General features: G+C 35.9%; 2 protein-coding genes across 4 annotated transcripts; one reads left to right on the top strand and one right to left on the bottom strand.

Moving 5' to 3' along the window:
• Positions 1-775: 775 nt before the first annotated feature.
• Positions 776-7,318, bottom strand: LOC113751145 (proteasome subunit alpha type-2-A). Of its 2 annotated transcripts, XM_027295027.1 has the most exons (13): positions 7,229-7,318; positions 6,994-7,164; positions 6,404-6,475; positions 6,204-6,280; positions 5,691-5,755; positions 4,936-4,982; positions 4,299-4,374; positions 3,454-3,521; positions 2,488-2,557; positions 2,251-2,336; positions 1,529-1,591; positions 1,197-1,262; positions 776-1,088 (listed from the first exon to the last, which is right to left on the bottom strand). In XM_027295027.1, exons 3-13 carry the CDS (start codon positions 6,442-6,444, stop codon positions 1,040-1,042), a joined length of 708 nt encoding a protein of 235 aa, XP_027150828.1. In that variant the 5' UTR covers positions 6,445-6,475; positions 6,994-7,164; positions 7,229-7,318; the 3' UTR covers positions 776-1,039. The 2 variants fall into 2 exon arrangements, with proteins under 2 accessions (XP_027150828.1, XP_027150827.1); XM_027295026.1 differs by having other exon boundaries at positions 6,994-7,312.
• A 2,834-nt stretch (positions 7,319-10,152) lies between these two features.
• LOC113754069 (histone acetyltransferase HAC12-like) lies at positions 10,153-20,468 on the top strand. Of its 2 annotated transcripts, XM_027298396.1 has the most exons (16): positions 10,153-10,215; positions 10,632-10,826; positions 11,147-11,387; positions 11,478-11,873; positions 12,320-13,683; positions 13,925-14,227; positions 14,324-14,596; positions 15,214-15,342; positions 15,769-15,969; positions 16,080-16,222; positions 16,667-16,964; positions 17,808-17,947; positions 18,724-18,802; positions 18,947-19,318; positions 19,726-19,949; positions 20,043-20,468. In XM_027298396.1, the coding sequence occupies exons 2-16, from the start codon at positions 10,779-10,781 to the stop codon at positions 20,143-20,145; spliced, it is 4,314 nt and encodes a 1,437-aa protein (XP_027154197.1). In that variant the 5' UTR covers positions 10,153-10,215; positions 10,632-10,778; the 3' UTR covers positions 20,146-20,468. The 2 variants fall into 2 exon arrangements, with proteins under 2 accessions (XP_027154197.1, XP_027154196.1); XM_027298395.1 differs by lacking the exon at positions 10,153-10,215 and having other exon boundaries at positions 10,609-10,826.
• Positions 20,469-20,680: the final 212 nt, after the last annotated feature.

A 20,680-nucleotide genomic window follows, 5' to 3' on the forward strand; every position in this document is an offset into this window, starting at 1 on the left:
TTCTACATATTATCTAATTTCTCAATGATGCCACTGGCCATTTGGTCCAGTGGTCATCACCATTAAAGGTGATGCTGGATGTCAGGGGTTCAATCCCTGCCTCCCACAAATTTGCCACAATTTGTGGCGGTCTTAATTGACCTTCATCGATGGAGTCTGTACTCACATCGAACCCCCTCCCCTTCCCCTTAGATTAGGCTAGATTAGGTTATAAGACATCTATCGTTTCGACAAAAAAAAAAAAAAAAAAATCTAAATTCTCAATGGGATTTTTTTTCCCTTTTTCTATTCCATTGTAAATTTAAGTTGTGTGTGTTGTTCCAATCAAAAGGCTATCACAACTGTCATACAAATTCAACATTTTAATGTCGTAACTATGATAAAATAAAAATATTTTCTTTTTCAAAATTATTTGTCTCCGTTTGGGATATCAAACGTTTCATGGCGTGACGTTAACAAATAGATTTTGGGTGCAGTATCCAACTTTCTCTGGCAGAGGTTTAATGATGAAAACCCACTGCGGTTACAAATAATAGCTGACGCGACCGACATCAATCTACGGACAGCATAACAGGCGGCTGATCATTTGAAATTTTGATCACTTTATGTCTGCCCACCAGCCTATCCCCTCACAATCACAATGGAAGCCACATGTTCGAACCACCACGCCACCAATGGGCAAGACTAAACTTAAAATAGCCTGGACGCGTCCAATCACAAGAAAAGGTACATATAGTTCGAACACCCAAAAGAGCCCGTGCAGAAGACTGGAACATAAAGGTCAACATCTCCAACGGAATAATTTTAAGACCAAATAACCAAATGCACTATGAGATACAGATGGGGTCCAAGGGCACTGCAAGTTTGCACAAGGTAAATGATGCAGACGTTATTAACACTTCCAACGTTTTAAGAATAGAACCACCGGGAAGAACGATCATAGCCCAAATAGTTAAAACACCAGAATTTCTATCACTGAATACGCTTTATTTCTGATACAAATGTAAAAATCTCCAATCTCCTCGCTAGAGAAGAAACTCTACTCTACTTCCTGCAGGTAATCATCAACTTCAGCTGGTGAAAGCACCCTGCAAGAATACAAGCAGATTGATACTTTCAATGAAAAAGTCATCAACTAACAAATATCATCCACCTAATTATGCGCATGCTTGTTAAAGAGAACATCAGTTACTTGCCTAAATTTTCTGTCATTGCCAATAATGCCAATCTCAATGTTTTTGCCAGAAATTTGTCCTTCAAACCTGAGAAGCACATGCAAAGTAGGTTTATTTAGGACAACTAACAAACGTAAGTGTTTAACCAAGGGAAGAAAGATACTGAATATAAGCTCAAACATGAGCAGACACGCGAATCAGTAATTTCAGCCACAAAGCCAATAGGAGGTCAAAACCTGAAAAATGCTCGCTCAAGCTTTCAAGACTTTCAACAAATTATTTGTGGTTATCAACTCTTCTCAAATCAACAAATAACAATTACAAACGATTTGAGGTCAAGTGTGGATACTTACCCCTCTTTGAGGGTCAAAATAGCAGTGTGAACAGCGTCATCAAGTTCCATATCCTCCGTGTACCTGCATGAAATAGTCATATTGGTTCTTTCGGCAGTATTGGTGCAATAAACTGTATAAAAGCACCTCAACAATCAACGCTACTCAATGATCTTTAAGAGGCTTAAGTCAGCTAAGTGGCGAACTTAATCCAAAAAAGTAAACACATTCTTAGTTATCTTAGAATTGCATCTTGCCAGTTGCAATAAGCAAAAGGTGAGCAATCAAAACTGCATCAGAAACAAGCAAAATTTACAATCATTTCACTTCTATATTGCATTAGAAGAACTGCACAGTTCATTCTCAAAGAAAATGCAGTTAAAAGTTGCCACTGCATCTGAAAGATTTGTCAGAAAGATAAAGAAGAAAGAAAATAATAACATTCGAAAAGTAACTGAATTCCACAAACAAAATGGGTTTTCCCAGAGACAGTCCACTTAATCAGGATTACAAGAACATTCAATACGTTATCTCGAACGGTAGTAGTTTTAGAATGTGAAAGAAATTTTACAACTCAAAACACACTTCACCAGAAAAGAAAATGTGGATATAAGAAAGATAATGCATTAATAAAATCTACAAAAGTACAAAGACTAAAATGAGCAGAAAGTTGAAGCCGAACTATCACTATGAAATAAGCCATAAAATAGAGGTTCTAGAATTCAGAAATGATAACTACTCACCTCTTTTCGAGAAACGTTTTTGCATTAGACACATTCTTCCCCATAGCTGAAGCTTTCCATGAGAAGTATGAACCTGATGGATCCACCTACGCAAGCAAAAAGCAAAAGAGATATCAAGAATAATCAAAACTCCCATGGCACTTAGATAGGCAAACAAAAAATTTGTGACAGCATATTTAAGCTAAGCCAAGCCACAAAATATCTAAGCACCAGAACTGGAGAAATTTGATGACATACTTGATAAAGTTGTGGCCCCTTGTCATCATATCCAGCAACCAAGAGTGAAACACCAAATGGTCTTACACCACTACAAGAAAAATAGGGAAAATAAGAATGATAAAAAATATGGTACTCATTTACAATCTATATCAAAGGTCCAAATGAGGCAAGTATAGTGAAAAGATTAGAACCACAGATTCAGCTCCCGAGAACCTCTGGAAAATCATGCTGGTAATTCAGCTTTATGTATCTATCCTAAATTATGTTACTAAATATTTCCACCAAGCAACAGTTGGGAAAAAGAAATGTTAATATTGCAAATAATGTCTACCCAAGTAAGATTATCTATATTTACCAGAGAAATGAAGTAGGCCTTCTTTTCTTTTTTCGTTTTTACTTTAGTAATCCAATGTACTAACTTCCATGGTTGATTAAATTGTGAAAATGACAGTAAGCACCTGTAGACGGGACTCAGCAAAATGTTTTCAGAGATGAAAACAACTCTGACACCACGAATCCCGTGGTATGCAACCAGAAGCCAACTTTCAGGAAAAGAAACCTTCTTAATAAATGTTTTTCATGCTCCACAAAGATTCACTTTTCAAACATTATCAGCAACCTTTATGGCAGAACAAAACTATATTTTCACATGGAAAATTAAGAAACTTTGGTTGCCCTCATAAAAGTCAAACTAAGATTTTAACCATATAAACTATTCTAGCTCCACCACTATGGAGGTTGCCATGTCTTAACATTAGAAACCGTGATATAGAAGTACTCACTCCATAAGTTGGCCCACTCTGCAACATACAGAAATCAATACAAATCCTTTTCTAGGTGAAGCAAATATAGTTGCCAAAAAAAAGTTAGACTTCAAGTGTTAGACATATAAAAGAAACAGCAGTACTATTGTGAAATAACAACACAATAGTGCTGGAAACCACCAATTACAAACTGAGTTAGATAACAGCATAAACACATTACCCTGATTGAGTAAATTCCTGCATGACAGTAGCAGTTTCCCGGACAAGTTGTGTAACAGGAACTGGTTCCTGTCAACCAACAGCAAAAAGCAGAAAAGGTAAGCAGCAAACACTAACATTTTATTATCTTAAATGAAACACAAGATTCCAGAAGCAATGAAGGTGAATTTGCTGCATTCAGGCATGAAGATATCTCAGCAGCATTGCTGCAACTGGAGCATAAGAACCAATCATTTTCATCACTCTAACTTCAGAAATGTACACAACATATTGAATTGGTAATGAGTAGCTGCCTATCATTTAAGTCATCCTGAAACAGGATTACAGATGGACTGCAAACCAACCATGATGAATGCAGCACTACCGAGCTCTTCTGACTCTCAAGAATGCAACATCCAAGGCACTAACGAAAGAGATGCTAACCAACTTCCAAGGTAGAGTTACCAATTTTACATATATAATACATCTTAATCAAATCTAATCTTGGCTTCTCCTGGAATAGCCATTCCCAGTTTTTTTTTTTGAAATAAGTATATGCCTTATACATAATATTATAATTAAATCAGTGTAAATTAAAAAATCAATAATCTACCTCCCTTAGCTAAAAATGCAATCTCAAAAGAAAAGCTGTATAACATCATGTTCCCAGAATAGAACTCAAAATGGTACCACTCCCTCTAGAGAAGAAAAAAGCAACTCAATCATGCTCAGAATTCCGTTTACCGAGGGTTTAATCCTGAACTTCTAAAATTAATATTACACCATTCCACCAAATCATAACACGTCACAGTTTCAGAAAACAGATAGAGAAAAGTTTGAACATTGCTGCAAAGGGACATCACTTACTTTATACAGCCGATGATATTGCTCGGCTTGCTTCCTACTTTTCCGAACTAGAACTCGGAAATCAGGGCCCATACCACTGCAGATATTAGAGAATGTGAAATGTCATTAAAGAGACAAGAATATGTGTCAAAGTGCAGGTGCAAAAACTGAAAGAGGGAGAGAAGCTAGCTCACAAAACAAGTAATGCTTCAAGTAAGTAACCCATCAACTTTTAAGATGAATATAGGACAAGCTGACAAGACTACCTACTCAATACACTTTCTTCAAGTAGTCAATTGCCCGTCTACATTTTGATAAGAGCATAGCTAAAACTCAAAAACCAACTCAACCAAAATTCATTTAAGGGGCTAAATACTGGTAATGGTAAAAGTAAAGCATTCCAAAAGGCATATATGAAACACCTATATCCCCTGTATTTAGCTATTTCCATGTATGCCGCCCTACTGTTGTGCTTTGCAATAGAGTAACTAGCAGTCTAGCTAAATGCTACTCACAAGATATGCACGTGGTATGGGGAAAAAAATGTTTGACCAAATCAAAAGGAATATGGATCTGATCTATACAACCAGAAGAATATAATAGAGTAACCTCAAAAGAATGAAATGCTGCATTGCACAAACATAAATAAAATATATACCTGTATACAACTCCAATATTTGGAGTCAAATTCTGGATCTTTTGTACCTGAAGCAACCAAATCCAAAAATGGGTTCAGACATTGTTCAGTGAAGAAGCATCTGGAAATTTAGAAAATATAAAGAATTCAAATTCCAACCTAAAAAAAATCAAGTAGAAACTCTGAGGCAAAATACAACTTGAAAAGAACACAATTAAAGTTGAAAAATAAAAATGAAAAGGCTCTAGACAATAACAGAAATAGTTCAGTGAAATACATTTGGGATAAGGGGTAACATTGCTTTGATATGAGAAAATGAGATGCATACATATGACATGGATTTTTTTAAAAAAAAAGTTCATGTGGTATAAGTACAATAGTTCGTACAGAATGAATATGTGTGGGTGTCAAAAATCAAATAACCACACATGACCATACAAGAAAACAGCAAGAGAAAGCTTTCTCCACAAAATACAAAATCCAGCAGAACCTTATGTAACCAACTCTGACAGCAAAACATGTTGCCTATCCAAATGCAATGCCACATGCTTGAGCTAAAGTAAATAACCATTTCACAAATAAATCACAGAATTGCACAGCATCAAAAGTGGACTTTATTTCTAGTAAAAACTTATGATTTGAACATATCAAGATTCATTAGTACTATTATAGTTGCTATGTCCACGCATCCCATGATTTCCTACGAAAAGGATTATAAAGAGAAAAAAACATAAGTAAAATTCAGGACAACCTAAGAGATACTCTTTAAAACTTACAGATGTCTCGTCGACCAGGATGGATGGTAATTTTTTCTCAGTTGCAATAACAACACCATTAGCAGCTGCCATGACCAGTATAGACGTGTGAGAGGATACAGGAAATAGGTGCAACTATACTTGTTCTTTATAAGCCAGCCAGGAGATACAAACTACCCATCATGGAGATATTGTTTGCAATACAAATATAATTCACAAGAACGCTAAACAAAAAAGAACGCTACTGATATTTCTATACAAAATTGTTAGACCAAAACTACACAAGTTGATTTCATGAAGGTCAGTGCTCTCTAAGCCTTGTATGTACAGTTTTCCTCATGCGAGTAATTATATTTATGAACTGAGAACCGTATCAGAAACTTAGGTCACTAAATGGTGCAGTGTTTAACTATATATTAAGAAATGATGAAGACAAACAAGTATACATGTAATCTGTAAAACTTGGTATCACACGTTGAACCAAACCATCGCGGATGACTAGTACTAAAAAGCACATTAAAAGTCCTGAATTACCTTTAATCCCCAATGATGTTTGACCAGACCCAACTGCAGTTAAGGCATGTTCAATCTGAACAAGCTTCCCAGATGGGCTGTTAAAAATTAAAATCTCTGTAAGGAAACTTGCATAGGGAAAAACCAAACATGCTTAAACAAATAGTATAAGCTTAGTTAGGAACGTAAATTTTTCCAGAAAAGGGCAAGCAAGTTCGTACCTGAAGGTGGTGAGAGAAAAGGAGTACTGACTATCACCCATTTGAATCTAAATGGATTTTTCAAGTAAAATCCTGCAAATTGACCAATAAATGCCAAAAAAAAAGGGTCATACTTCTTAATCGAATTCATCTACAAACTAGTAATACAGTACAGATGTCAAAATTTTAATAGAAAGTTTTAATTTCCCCCAACCAGTTTATCCTCGTTACAAATCTATCAACGTCCCTTTTCTTGTACCCTTTTCTTGTACTATCTTGCCTTAGTTACCACTAGAACTGTTCTCATCCGTCACTTCACTTGGCTGATGGAGCAAAATTGATAGAGAAAGGGAAAAATAAAGCTTTCTCCGCTCATACTCAAACTATGATCGACACATTTCACCAAGTAAATTCACAGCTATCCCTAATGTTTGCTAACACTTCGAAGCTCAAAATGCTGCCCGTGGCAGCTAAGGCCGTGGAGATCCACGGAGACTGGAGGGCGACAGAGCCTCGAGGCGGTAAAAGTAAAAAATTCAATATGCCTTCCCTGTAATTCTTCTGATTACCTCTAACCGACTAAATTTCTAAGCTGTAATTCTTCTTGTTACCTCTAACCAATTTCTAAGCTGCTATAAGGTTGTGAAAACTTCTCGCCAGCAAACTATAGTTTGAATTGAAAAGCTTCTGCACCACCCGCCCGATGCAGTCTTGATGTTGCCGTCTGATAAAAGATGATATTGAAATCAAGTTCCGAAGATATGTCTGTCCGTTGGTGATGCCTGAGGAAAAGGAGATGGATCAAAGAACGAAACAGGGTTTCAGCGAGACAAGTCAGAAAAAGACCTGGCTTTTGTGGGTGGATTTCTTGTTCCACAAGAACAGTAGCTCAAAACCCATCTGATCTAGTTACAGCTTTGAATGTTACTGTTAAGGAATTAACCATACGCACTGCAACACCTACCTTGAGTTAAATTCGTTAAAGCCCATCTAAAAGTAGTGCCCAATATATATTCCATGAGAGGCTACATACATTTAGCCCTTGACTTCCTGCATCAGGGCCCAATTTAAAGAAGCGTCCAATCCAATATTCCATTGTAGGCTACATTTTGCCCTAGGCTTCTTGGGTTGGTGCAGATATTTTGTCGGCCCACCACTATCTCTTGGCTGCTGACGTGGACAAAGATATTCGACTCACACACCCAAAAAAAATACAAGCTAGATTTGATTCAAAAATTTCAGGAAAATATATAAGCTTCTTAGGAGAAGTCAACCACCGGTCATACGCACACTACTTTGGGATAAAGTTCTAAATTTGGATTTTTGCTATATTATCTTATAGGACCTTTTTTTAAAGATTTAAAGTATGAATTTTAATATATTTTCTTTGTGTGAAGTGAAGGAAAATTTTACAAAATAGTTGCTTATATCTTTTTTAATCTCTCGAGTGGATAGCAAAATTAGATCCTACGATACCTGTATAAAATTCACAAAAAGCGAAAGTAAAATTGTCGAAGTCGAAAAACCATCAAAAGAGATGGTTGTACTTTGTGTGTGCAATGGATGATTGTGAGTTTTTTTGTAATCATTATATTATCTCATATATAGATATTAACCAATTAGAACAACTGTTTTTATTTGTAAAATGGATGAATATTATAGTTTTTGAAATCACATAGGGGCTTTCCTGTAAGTTGATTAAACCACGGGGAGTTTTTTTTTTTTTTTTTTTTACAGTTTACCCTTATATATAATAGGGTATTTTTGTCATTTCATTTACCTACATTAGTTTTGATAATTTCCGTTGCTTTTCAGCTTAATTTAAATTATGAAGTGTTATATTATATGTTTTGAAACTACAATGGGATTTCCTATATATTCACTTAACCACTATTGATAATTTTTTTTTTTTTTTGGCTTTTCCCTATATTCACTTAATTTGTACGTACTAGACGTGTTTCCAACTCAAATGAGAGGGACAGTAGTCAGTCACTAAATTGTAAATTCTTTGGGTCTACTCCCAAGTCTCCTATTTTCAGAACAGATGGATGTTCACCGAATTATATAGATATTCTTTCAACACAACATGGGTCAACGAAAAAGATTTTGAAAATCTACCAAACTACGAAAAAGCTATGATCTTTTGGAAAATGGGCTCCTATTAGTGCATAACCACATTAATAAATTCATACTAACCCATCAATTTGGGATCTAATTCAATTAGTATGGAATAATATTGATTCATATAGAAGGAAAAAAAATATCTATTCATTCAAACATTGTACCTATATCTATGGGATAGGGATAGAAAAAGAGGAAATGTCGAAAATTTCACATCATACTTCTGATCGAAAAATCAATTTGACCTATTTTCATGCTCATTGTTCAATGAGAAACGGGTCAAATTATACAAGATCAAGCCTATAAAGCTTAAGGAGTGATATATATATCTATAAAGAGAGGATTTATTAAATTTAAATAAAAATGAAGTAGAAGAACCTCGATTCCAAATGAATAAAATCAAAATTGAAAATGATCTTTTTGATTCTCTTGAAGAATGAGGGGCAAAGATCTTTTTACTGACGGAAATTAAACCAAGCTAATTTAGTAATTTAATTATCATTTAGTTACTTAGTTTGGATGATTGTAAAAATTATAATTATGGAAGATGCACGGGATCATAGCTCGTGCTAAGTAGAGGTGGTAAATCAACCCACTTGACTAAATTTACCCATACTCGCCCATGAATAGATGGGTATGGGTATTTTAAATTTTTGTATATGGGTATAAATGGATTACCCAATAATACCCATTTAAATAAATGGGTATTATTGGATAACCCATCAAACCCAATGAACCCATTTAGAATTCTCTTCCCCCCAAGTCTCTTATTTTCCCCCACCTTTTTTTTTTCAAATTTTTCATTTTGTCATGATGTTAACTATTTTTGTTTCATTATTATTATTATTATTATTTGTTGGTTTTATCTTATTATTTTATTTTCTCTTAGTTTGTTAACTTGCTCATTTTTTAGCATTACCAATTTATGATAAATTTTAGCCTATTTTCTTATCTTTATAAAATGAAATTTTAAATTTATATATGAAAAAAATGTTAGGGGTTCAAAATTTTTGGATTAAGTTTTTATATTAATTTTTATAGTACTTAGTTCAAATTTTTATATTCTTATTATTCAATTATTAAATAATAGGTAATTTTGTGACATAGAGTATAAATGAAAAAAAATTGGTAATTAAGTTTATTGAACAATATAAGTAAATATTTAAAACTAATGATGGGTACAAAGAGTGGTATAAATTGATAACTTAGTTTGCAAAAATGAATTTAAATGAGTTTGCAAAAAGTTAAAATAAATGGGTTATAAATGGGTAATTATGTTACCCAATTCATTTTGTGACTTACTCATTTATACCCATCTAATTAAATGGATATAAATGAGTTGACTCACTTATATCCATTACTCATTTTACCCAACCCAAACCCGCCCAAATCACCCATTTTGACACCTCTAGTGCTAAGTAAGGCTTTCTTTATTTCTTTGTCGGGTGTCCAAGAGTCCCGACCCGAACTGATTTGGTTGGCAAGTGCGGGTTCCTTGCAGTGTAGGTTGTCTAGTCCTATTAGTAAGTATTTGGTTTTGCAACTTTCCTTTCTAGGAGTGGTTTAAGTCAGTCAAGAATACTAGTTGATTTAGGTTTGGTCTCGAGTCTTTCTATATATACCAACAGTGGTGCTAGGTTATTACTCGGAAGAGTTAGGGTCTTGAGAATAGCTTTAAGAGAAAATCTCATAATTGAGATTCGTGAATTGTGGTAAGTGCAATGGCTTGATATTTGTTATTGTTTAATTTCGAGTTAATTAAATTAGTGAGTATTTGTTCTCCTCCTCTTCCCACGTATTTTTATGTGTTAGAATTGAGTACAATGAAAATTAAGTACAATGATCCGAGTATTAAGAGAGAATATTGATGGAGCAATTTTGAAATTGTCTTAATTAAGATGAATGCTGCGTGGTTGACGACGTGAATTATTACATACTATTAATAATTTATGGAAATTTGGGTTTTATTCTTACAGTCCGGAGATTATCCTAAGCAGTAAGTAAAACGGATTAGGTTAAACAGGAGTATGTATCACATCTTTCTTTAAATTCTCCAACATTGATGTCTTTTCAACTAAAATTCCACTGGTTTTTACATTCTCCCTTCCTCTTTCTTGTCTTTTTCTAGGGCGCACTTTTCCAAGACCTGAGTAGTATTTTATTCTGTCTGCGGCTGTTTGAATTTCGCTTCAGTTGCGGGAAAATCTTACGTAAGAAAAAGAACAGTATTTTGCGAGGGAAAGCCAGATACCAACGTTAACCTTAACCATGTGAGATGGGAACGAGATACCAAAATTTCGTGGATACTATCTTTAATTATAAGGTATGAATTTTCCCAGAAGAATCCCGTCAGACTTATTGTGTTTATTGACAATCGAATTTTTTCGTATATTGATTAATTCCAAATTGGGGTTTCTAAATTCGAATTAGATGAACTTGCCGTAAACCCTATTTTATTTCCTTGATCAATTAGGAAAATTTTTGGTACTTTTAAATTGTCGGACTTTTGGTTACGGGTCAGTTGGGAATTAGGAAGGTAATTAATTAGGGAAAAAAAAGGAAATAAATTACATTGAATCAGCTTCATCGTGGAACTAATTTGGCATATTTAAGTTAATCTGTGCAATGTTGAATGATTTTTAGGGGTGTCATTCGAACCCGGAGATGTTATCCACTCAATTCCAGAATTTGGTCCCCCATCCGGCGTTTGATGCTCATCCACTTAATAAAGCTTCTAGCTTTTATCAGTCTTCACAAATAGCTGCGCCTGGGCTTGGGTGGATGCCTGATTTTCACAGTATAAGTTCACAGTATGGCGACTTGATGACTACGGGTATCGACCATAACGGTACCGGCTATGTATATCATGACTATTTGCCTCAAGGTACTCTTTTAGCTGCATGGATGTAGAACTTAGTGGATATGTGTGCTTGTGCATCCCTACTTTGTCTCATGACAATTATTGCAAATGCAGGTTTTTCTTTCAGTAACCAGGGTGCTAGCTCTAGATTTATTGCATCTGACGGGAATAACATGTTTACTTCTCTCGGAAAAAACCCAATTTCTGCTGAGGTCATTACTTCTCCGGAGCATATAGTTCTTATTAATGAAGGTTATCGATTCAACAACCAGGATATTGCCTGTAGATTTATCGCGCCTGATGGAGATAACATGTTTTCACCTTTGGGAAAACTGTCAATTTCTCCTGAGATCATTACTTCTCCAGAGCAGATCTCTTCAATCACGGCATGCTCGGATGTGGACCTGCATTCTGATGGTGAATACTGTGATGGAGGATCAACTTTTCCTTCCATCAGATTAAACTACTTATCGAAGCCATCATCGCAAAGTTGCAATCCGGTGCAACAAGGTAATCAGGGTATTGTTTTGGTTGTCCAAATTTAAACTATGAACTATGGCCACATGTGCAGGTTTGGTTGGTCTTTTTTTGATATGTCTGAACAGAGATGGTTATGAAAGACGTCATTATGTGATGATACTGCTGCTCAATAAATTCTTGTACTGACTAACTAGAAGATATAATGGAACAAGAGATGCACATGTGAGAAAATTGAGAGTTGAGAGTTGAAAAATGTGTCACTCTATGTAAAGCTAGGTTTAAAAAGATCCATTCATTTCGAGAAAGTAGATAGGAGGACCTAATGCCTCTGTTGAATTGATATGCACGATCAATCACTATGAACATATTCTTTATCAGCCTTTACCTCCAACATTTATTGTTTATTACATTCTGTATTGCTTCTTAGTACATATTGTTTTCTTATACGTTGCCTTGTGATAATTGTTCTCTTGTAGGGGAGTTGGACTTAGAAGATCAGAGACTTATGGAGGCCAATCAGAATGTTTATCATGAGGTTCTTCCTATACCATCTGTTCAACATGGGCAGATACCTTATCCAAACACATGCATTTTGGAACAGGTTTTTGATAGGATTCCTCAGGGGTCCAATTCTCTTGCCAGTCAGATTGCTGGTAATGCAATATCAACTCATGAAGACTTGTTGCAAGATCAACTTCCACAATTGAATCAATTGCCTGGACAATTGCAGTTTGATGAGCTGTCTAAGGCCCTCATCAGGGAGGTTGATTCAGAAAGCCAGTGTGACAATTATACCTCTAACGAAAGGTCCTTGAAGCTGAGCCAATTTTCTGTAGAGCAAGAATGTCATAGCCAGCAACAACAGCCATCTATTTTGCAACAAATTGGAGTATCAAAGATTGCAGATTCAACTAATTTGTCGATTCAGGACATTCTTCTTCAGTATATTCACCACAGTAATGATGTTCAGAATAAAGGGAAGAACCAAGCTACCTTTTTGAAGAAATTGCATGACATGCGATGCCAGGACAAAGACTGCAAGTGTGACAGGGACCGCGCACTTATTTGCCATTATGAAAACTGTAGCTACCTTTTTTGTAGCATTTGCAAGCCTGTCCGAGAGTTGTGTTCTGCTGATAGAGTTCAGTCAGGGTTGGGAGATTTAAGATCTGATCCATTGATGGCTGTCCATGGTAGAGAGTGTTCTGGCTCTGGCACTTATATAGGTGAAGTTGCTCTACCTCCTCCCAAACGCAAGAGGTTGGAGGATTGCTTTTTGTCTGGGAACGTTTCTTCTTCTCCGGATGCTGATTCAGTTGATGAATCTTTCAAATCTGGAGGGACTTCACAGTGCAAAAGCTGGTCTGAAAGTCCTCTGTGTAATAATGAAAATCAAGAAGTTACAAAAATGGAAGACTTATGCTTTCATGAGAATCCCATTCCAGATATGAAAAGAGAGAAGTTACACTCTTCAGAAGACACAGCTTTTGTAACATCAAATCATAACCCTGAAAATAGTCAAGGAGTGGCATATGGTGATGGGCCCTTTCTTTGTGGAAAGCTCAATTATGGGACTAGCAAATCTGGTGATTTGAAGTCTGACATTCTACCTGTTCTTGAGGAGCCAAACGTTGTCCAAGAAAAGGGGGGGATACATTATTTGTCCAAGCCTACCCAACCTGAATCAAAAGCTAAAGCAGACTCAAGAGAAGCTGCAACTGATAATCAATCAGGGACCAGTTTGGAGGATGTGAAGAAGCTACCTGTGTCATTGGTTGACTTTCTCAGTTCTGTGGAAATAAATGAACATATATGCAGTCTCAGTCAATCAGTGGCTCAGGTTTGTGCAACATACCCATTAGATTAACATTTTAGTTTGAAAGCTGCAGTAGAGGCTGCTGCGACATTTGTTTTGTTTTTGTTGCCTGTTCTTGTTTTTGTGATTACCTTTTGTGTCATGTAGATGTTTCGAACTTGTCCTTGCATTTTCTCCTGTGCAGGTCAAATATTTCTAGTGCTATTAATTCAAGTAAATCATCTTTCCATGATGAATATCATAGCTTTTTTTGTTTTTCTAATAGGGCATTACAACGGAGTCAAAAGAAAACCTCATGGAAAGTTGTGTTGCCGAAAACAAGTGCCAGTTGTGCAACATGGATCAGCTTGTCTTTAGCCCAACACCTATGTATTGTTCATCCTGCAATCTTCGCATCAAGCACAATTTGATATATTATTGGACACTAGATGAAATGGGTTCTAGGCATTGTTTCTGTACACGATGCTTTAAGGAGTCCCGTGGCGGTAGTATTACATTACAACAGGGGATGTCTGTATCTAAGGCACTACTTCAGAAGGAAAGGAATAATGAGGAAAATGAAGAATCGGTTAGCTCACTCATCTGTGTAGACTATTTCTTTTTCCCCTCCCCTCTCAATTAAAGTCTTTGTGTTCAATGTCTATGACATCTCTTCTATGTTCAGTGGGTGCAATGTGACAAGTGTGGTTGCTGGCAACATCAGATCTGTGGTTTGTATAATGCCAAAAGAGATGCAGAGGGAAAGGCCAAGTATATTTGTCCATATTGCCGCTTAAAAGAGATTGAAATTGGTGAGCATGTGCCTCTACCTGCTGCTTTTGGGGCAAAAGATCTTCCGCGTACAAAACTAAGTGATCATATTGAGCAGAGACTGTTTGGGAAACTCAAGAGAGAAAGAGAAGAGAGGGCGAAGTTTCTGGGTAAAGATCTTGATGAGGTAAGTTATCTATAGAACTTGGTTGTAAACCATTTTGTTGTTTTTTTTTCCTGGACGTGTGACAGTTGTTAAACAAATTTTACTGTTTGAACTTGGCTAATAGAAAGTCTAGTTCGATAACAGGATGATTTATGTACAATATCCACATGTTGACAAACCATTAATGCTAACACTATGGGGGAGATCAGTATCTTTCATTAATTTAGTAAAATATTGAGCTGAACTTTTTCTTACTGAATTTCTTGATTTAAGATAAATTAAACTTACCTACAACATGTGACAAATTGTCCATGTTAGAGGTTTTGACTTTTTTTTCCCCTTGTGAATTCTTAGATGTATGTTTTTCTTTTAATCACTTGCGTACTACCATAATGTTGTCCCTTTGTGAAATACTTGGTCGCTAGTGAATTGGCACCCTTTTAAAAGGAAAAAATAGCTGCTTGCTTAGCTGCAAATTGTTTCTAGTTAGAAAGATCTCATCATTTTGCATTGCCATCATGAAAGGAAAAAGGAAGACTGGCTGAAAAAAAATTAATTGTGAATTTGGATAGCCTATACTCTTCTAGTGCAAAATCATAGCAGTGTTATTTGTTGTATGATATACTTTTTGTGACTAGGTACCTGAAGCAGCAGAACTCGTTGTTCGTGTGGTCTTATCTATGAACAAACTTTTGCAAGTGAAGCAGCAATTCTTGGATATTTTTCCTGATGAAGATTATCCAGAAGAGTTCCCATATAAGTCCAGGGTAAGAGGTTGAGTTCTTATCAGGATATGTAGCAGTACTTGTAACTCATTAGTTTTTGATAGTTTCAGTGTAATTTTTGGTAATTTTGCTTCTGTAATTGGACTGTTTAGTGGAATTGATCTGATCCTTGTTTATACAAATCTTAAACATAAGCTAATTGTCAAAATGTAATATCATATAACAGTTAAAGTTGGCCCCAATAAGACAATGCCTTGCAACTATATTTCCTATCAATTGCTGCCTCTTATGAATAATATGTTGATATGTGCTATGAAATAGTATTCAGAATAGTAGGTGGGGGAAAGAATTCAGAAAAGGGGAAATGTCCAACTCAATACTACATCAGGAGTTTTATATTTCTTTTCTGGTTTCTATTTTTTCTTACATGGAGATATCCTGGATGCTTAATATATCCTTGGTGTACAGGTGATCCTATTGTTCCAGAAAATTGAAGGCGTAGATGTATGTCTATTTGGTATGTATGCCCAGGAGTTTGGATCAGAATGTGGTCAACCAAATCAGCGCTGCCTCTATATCTCATATCTGGATTCTGTCAAGTACTTTAGGCCTGAAATAGAAACTGTTTCTGGTGAAGCTCTTCGCACCTTTGTATATCAAGAAATTTTGGTACTTACTCTTTTCCGAAATCACTCTCTTCTACTCCTCCTAGCTGTGTGAAATTTTTCATATATATTACCTATATGCTGGTTTTATGCTTTTCTTGGTCATTGTTGCAGATTGGTTATCTTGATTACTGCAAGAAACTGGGCTTCGCAACCTGCTATATATGGGCTTGCCCACCAATAAAAGGGGAGGATTATATTCTGTACTGCCATCCCGAGACTCAGAAAACGCCAAAGCCAGAAAAGTTGCGGCAGTGGTATATGTTTCTGACTCTGTTTTCTGCGACACTTCTTTTTTTCTTTTTTCTGTTTACAACTATCTCAGAAAACCATTTGACACACTCATGCTTGCAAATCAGTATTGCTTGTCATGCTACTGGAGATCTTGGACTTGCAACCTAGTGGATCTTTGTATTTGGTTAGGTTCCTCCTTAGGCTCAATACATAGGTTCTTTTTCTGTGATCTATGACATCACTCGTTTACTACATAAAAACTGCCTTTCTATGAGTTACATCAACCTAGACCTTTGCAGTACACCAATTACAGGATCCTTGAGTGGCAGTTTTGATCTCTTTAAGTTATTCAGTGTGTAGTTGTTAACAATGCCATAATTTGTTTGTGTGATACCTTCTTTTACTTTGAATATCTATTTGCAACTTCTTTTGTGCCTTTGCATGCTTTACTAATACTACATTTGCAGGTACAAGTCAATGCTTAAGAAAGCGGTGCAAGAGGGTATCGTGGTGGATTACACCAATATGTATGATCGTTTTTTTATTTCAAATGGGGAGTGCGGTACCAAGATAACAGCAGCTCGTTTGCCATATTTTGATGGAGACTATTGGTCGGGGGCTGCTGAGGAGATGATAATGGACATGAGAAAGCCAAAAGGAGAAGCACGAGGGAAGGTCAAAAATTTGACAAAGCGATCTCTGAAAGCAATGGGACTTGACAATCTGACTGATGATGCAACAAAAGATATCCTGGTGATGCAAAAGGTAATTTCTGCTCAACATGTTAAGGGTCCTTTATTTGCAAGAATGCATTTTATAGCAGTATTTTGTTACCATTTGCATAGGTCTGGATTCTGATCTTCTGATGAGCATGACCTTGATATGTTGGGTCAACTAAACTGGCAACCCCTCAGTTTTGCCAAGCTATATAGACCTCACTGGAGTTTTTAAAACTTGCAAGGAGCTTAGGCATGACTTTAACTCCAGATTAACGCTCTAGTATTACAACCATGGCCCTTATCAAAAGAAAAGGATCAGAACCACCTAACAAAAATATGAAGGAATAAATTTCGTTATATATGGCTATTGTAAATGTATGCAATTTACATGCTTTTGGTTTCAAATCTATACCAAAAGAAGAAACATAACTATCAGTAAGCAGCTTGTCTATCTATATGTGGTCCATTAACTTTCTCCATTTTGGACTTGATTGAAATTACATCCTCTCAAGTTGCGATTTGAAGGAGAACAAAACATCCCTTGTACTGAAAATGAAAGAATAGAATTAAAAAAAGGAGAGAAAAGCATGTTAATCATTGCTTGGATCCCTGTTGGAGCTGCTTAATAGTCCCAAGCCCCTCTTCCATCACCTCCTTGTTTAATTACTTGCTTTTGTCACCGGTATGCACTAGTAAGCAATATTTTGCATGGTTATAGTTTGATATGTGCTACTATTCATGGTTTTCGGAATTATAATTACTTATTAGCATCATTAACATGGGATAGTGAATCCTGGCTGAAGCCAAAAGTATTAAGTCAGCAACTTTCTTATTTATGTAATTGAATTATTTAATATTGCTGTTTAATCGTTCTCTTTTTCACTGACAGCTGGGCCATACCATCTTACCTTTGAAGGAAGACTTTCTAGTCGTCCACCTGCAGTTCACTTGCAAGAACTGTCATAACTTAATTCTATCTGGTGCACATTGGTTTTGTAACCAATGCAAAAATTATTATTTATGTTCAAGGTGATTATCTAGTTCAAGTTTTTTGCTTATTTTGTACTTCTGCCTCCTCCTCTTTGTTGTTCATGAATCTTTGTATCTTAAAGATTATTAACCTACTTGATTTTATTTTAATTACGTGTTTTTCTTCATATTGGTTTGTCTTTGGCTCATGCTGTTGATTGTTTCTTATGGTATTTACAAGCTTTGACTTGCACTTTAAGATTAGCAATTTTTTATGGCTATGTTTTAGGTCAAAAATTGATGTTTGAATACAGAATACTTAATTGAAGGATTCATCTCATCCTTTGTGGAATAAGAAAAGGAAAAAGAAAGGAAGAAAAGGATAAAGAATGTGCTTTTTGCCAATGCTCCAAGACATTTTTCTAGTTTTTCAAGGGAATTCTTTTCAGAAAAAATTGGTGGACTTTTAACTGTTTGTTAGTTCATGCGTGAATCAACAATAAATTGTGGCATTACTTATTCGATATTGTATAAACTGCATTGATTGTAAAATTTTTTGACCAAGATAACTTATCATTAAGTTGTTTGACCAAGGCAATTGTTTGGATGCATGTTTTTAGGAAGAGTTTGCAATAGCTTTTTTTTTTGGTATAATTGTGTGTAACAGAAAGGTGGTTGGAAAATGTGTGGAGAGTTTTTCAGAATAAGTTCTCCCCCAGACAAAAATATAATATGTGTATAGATAGCATAATATGTGTATAGATAGCATAATAATTCTAGTAGTAAAACTAGAATCATAATAATAAGTGTGTTCTTGTTTCTCGTGTTTATTGCAGATGCCTTCAAGTGGAGCAAACTCCTAATGAGACAAAAACACATACTTCCTCTGGCGGTGAAGAACATTTCCTGTCACAGGTTATTTCTTACCTCTGAAATTGCAGGAAGAGAACTTTTTTTTTTTGTGCATTAAATTTACTGTCTAACCTCCTTTCTACATTTTTACGTTGAAAACTTTAGCCTTCTCAATATGTTGTGTCTGTGGATGCTTACTCTTTGCAGGTCACGGTTAATGACATACCTATCGATACTGCAGAGAGTGATGTCATTTTAGATAATGATATCTTTGAAAATCGCCACTCTTTCCTGAGTTTCTGTCAGGGAAACCATTACCAGTTTAATACTCTTCGCCGTGCCAAGCACTCGTCAATGATGATCTTGTATGATCTCCACAAGCAGATGCCATTTACTATGGTGACAACCTGCAGTATTTGCTTTAGAGATATCATGATTGGAGCAGGATGGCATTGTGAGAGTTGTCCTAGCTTTGACATTTGTATTACATGCTACCATAAAAGTGGCAAAGGTTGTCATAACCACAAGTTGGTCCAGCATTTGACTAAAAATCAAGCACAGCGGAAGAAAGCATTTCAGGTATATCTCTGAAGTTTCTATTTTGATGGTTTCTAATTCTCTAGTTATCAGTATAATGTATAGCACAACTAGAAAAGAATAGTGAACCCTCAGAGTGGCCTGGCATAGGGATGGCTGCCTTTGGGATTTGGGTGAAACCTTCCTGCAAGTTAGCCCAAACACCTAATATCTCGCTGGTAGAGTTTGTTGCCTATTGCACATGCCAGTATACCAGCTGCATACCCAAAGTGTAGTGGCTGAGGGTTTACCACTATATGTTAAAAAAAAAAAAGAATGAAAAAAAGAAAAGAGAGTAGGTATCTGTGTATTTTATAATGAAACTAAACAAGTTTCTAACTTTGCTTAGGTCCATTTTGTTGATTTGGAGAAATAATATCGTTCTTTATCGATTCATGTACATGGTGCAGGTGGAAGTTCTAAATGCATTAGATCAAGCCTCTCAATGTCATGTGACAAGAAGCAGCCCTTGCTCACACCCTCGGTGTCTTCAAGTTAGAAAGCTTTTTCATCACTCAAGTCAATGCAAAATTCGGCATGCAGGGGGTTGTCAGTACTGTTGGAAAGTATGGTTCATGATACGTACACACTCAAGGGTGTGCAAGGATTCCAGGTGCCCAGTGCCACGATGCATGTACGTTACATTTGCTATATGCTATATGGTGCAGCCTATACTTTCTTGCTTCTAAGTTGCAACTTTTTTTGACCCACATTTCTCATTATCCAGGGATGTTAAAGAGCAAACTGAAATGTGGTCAAGGAAGTCAGAGATGCGCAGAAGGGCTGCAGTCAAAAGTTTAAAACTGCTTGAGGTTTCATGCGACAGTTGATTGCCTGATGTACATGTGGCAGAATCATCTTACTTATAAAACAGTTCAAAGGCCGTAACAGGACTTTTTTGTGTAGTGATAAACAGAAACTAGGTTTCAAGAATCTGGTCCATTATTGGTTGACAAAGCTGCTCCCTGTCATGGGTGGATAAGAGTCACATTAGCTTGCAGACTATGCTCAGAAATTCTTGGGCAATTTTGCTTACAGATAAACGAGAGGAAACTGTATATAACATAGATTAGGATATCATAGGTAACAATCTTCTAATAATTAAACTTACCTGTAAAAAGTGATCCAGAACAAAGTAGTTTCAGCTTGAGTCCGATATGGCCTGATAAAGTAGGTTCACATTTGTATTTGTATAATTCTGTTAGCTTTCTCGGCTGTCTAGTTCTTCTTCTATCTAGTGGCATCATCGAGATGATTCTGGATGCATGGGTATTTGATGTATTAAAGTTTTATTTTTTCTTTTTTGAACACAGATTGCAGCAGAAGCTGTATGTATGCATGATTTCTTCAAATAAAGATAAAAGA

Source organism: Coffea eugenioides, chromosome 11 (assembly GCF_003713205.1).
Source record: "Coffea eugenioides isolate CCC68of chromosome 11, Ceug_1.0, whole genome shotgun sequence".
Lineage (NCBI taxonomy): Eukaryota > Viridiplantae > Streptophyta > Magnoliopsida > Gentianales > Rubiaceae > Coffea > Coffea eugenioides.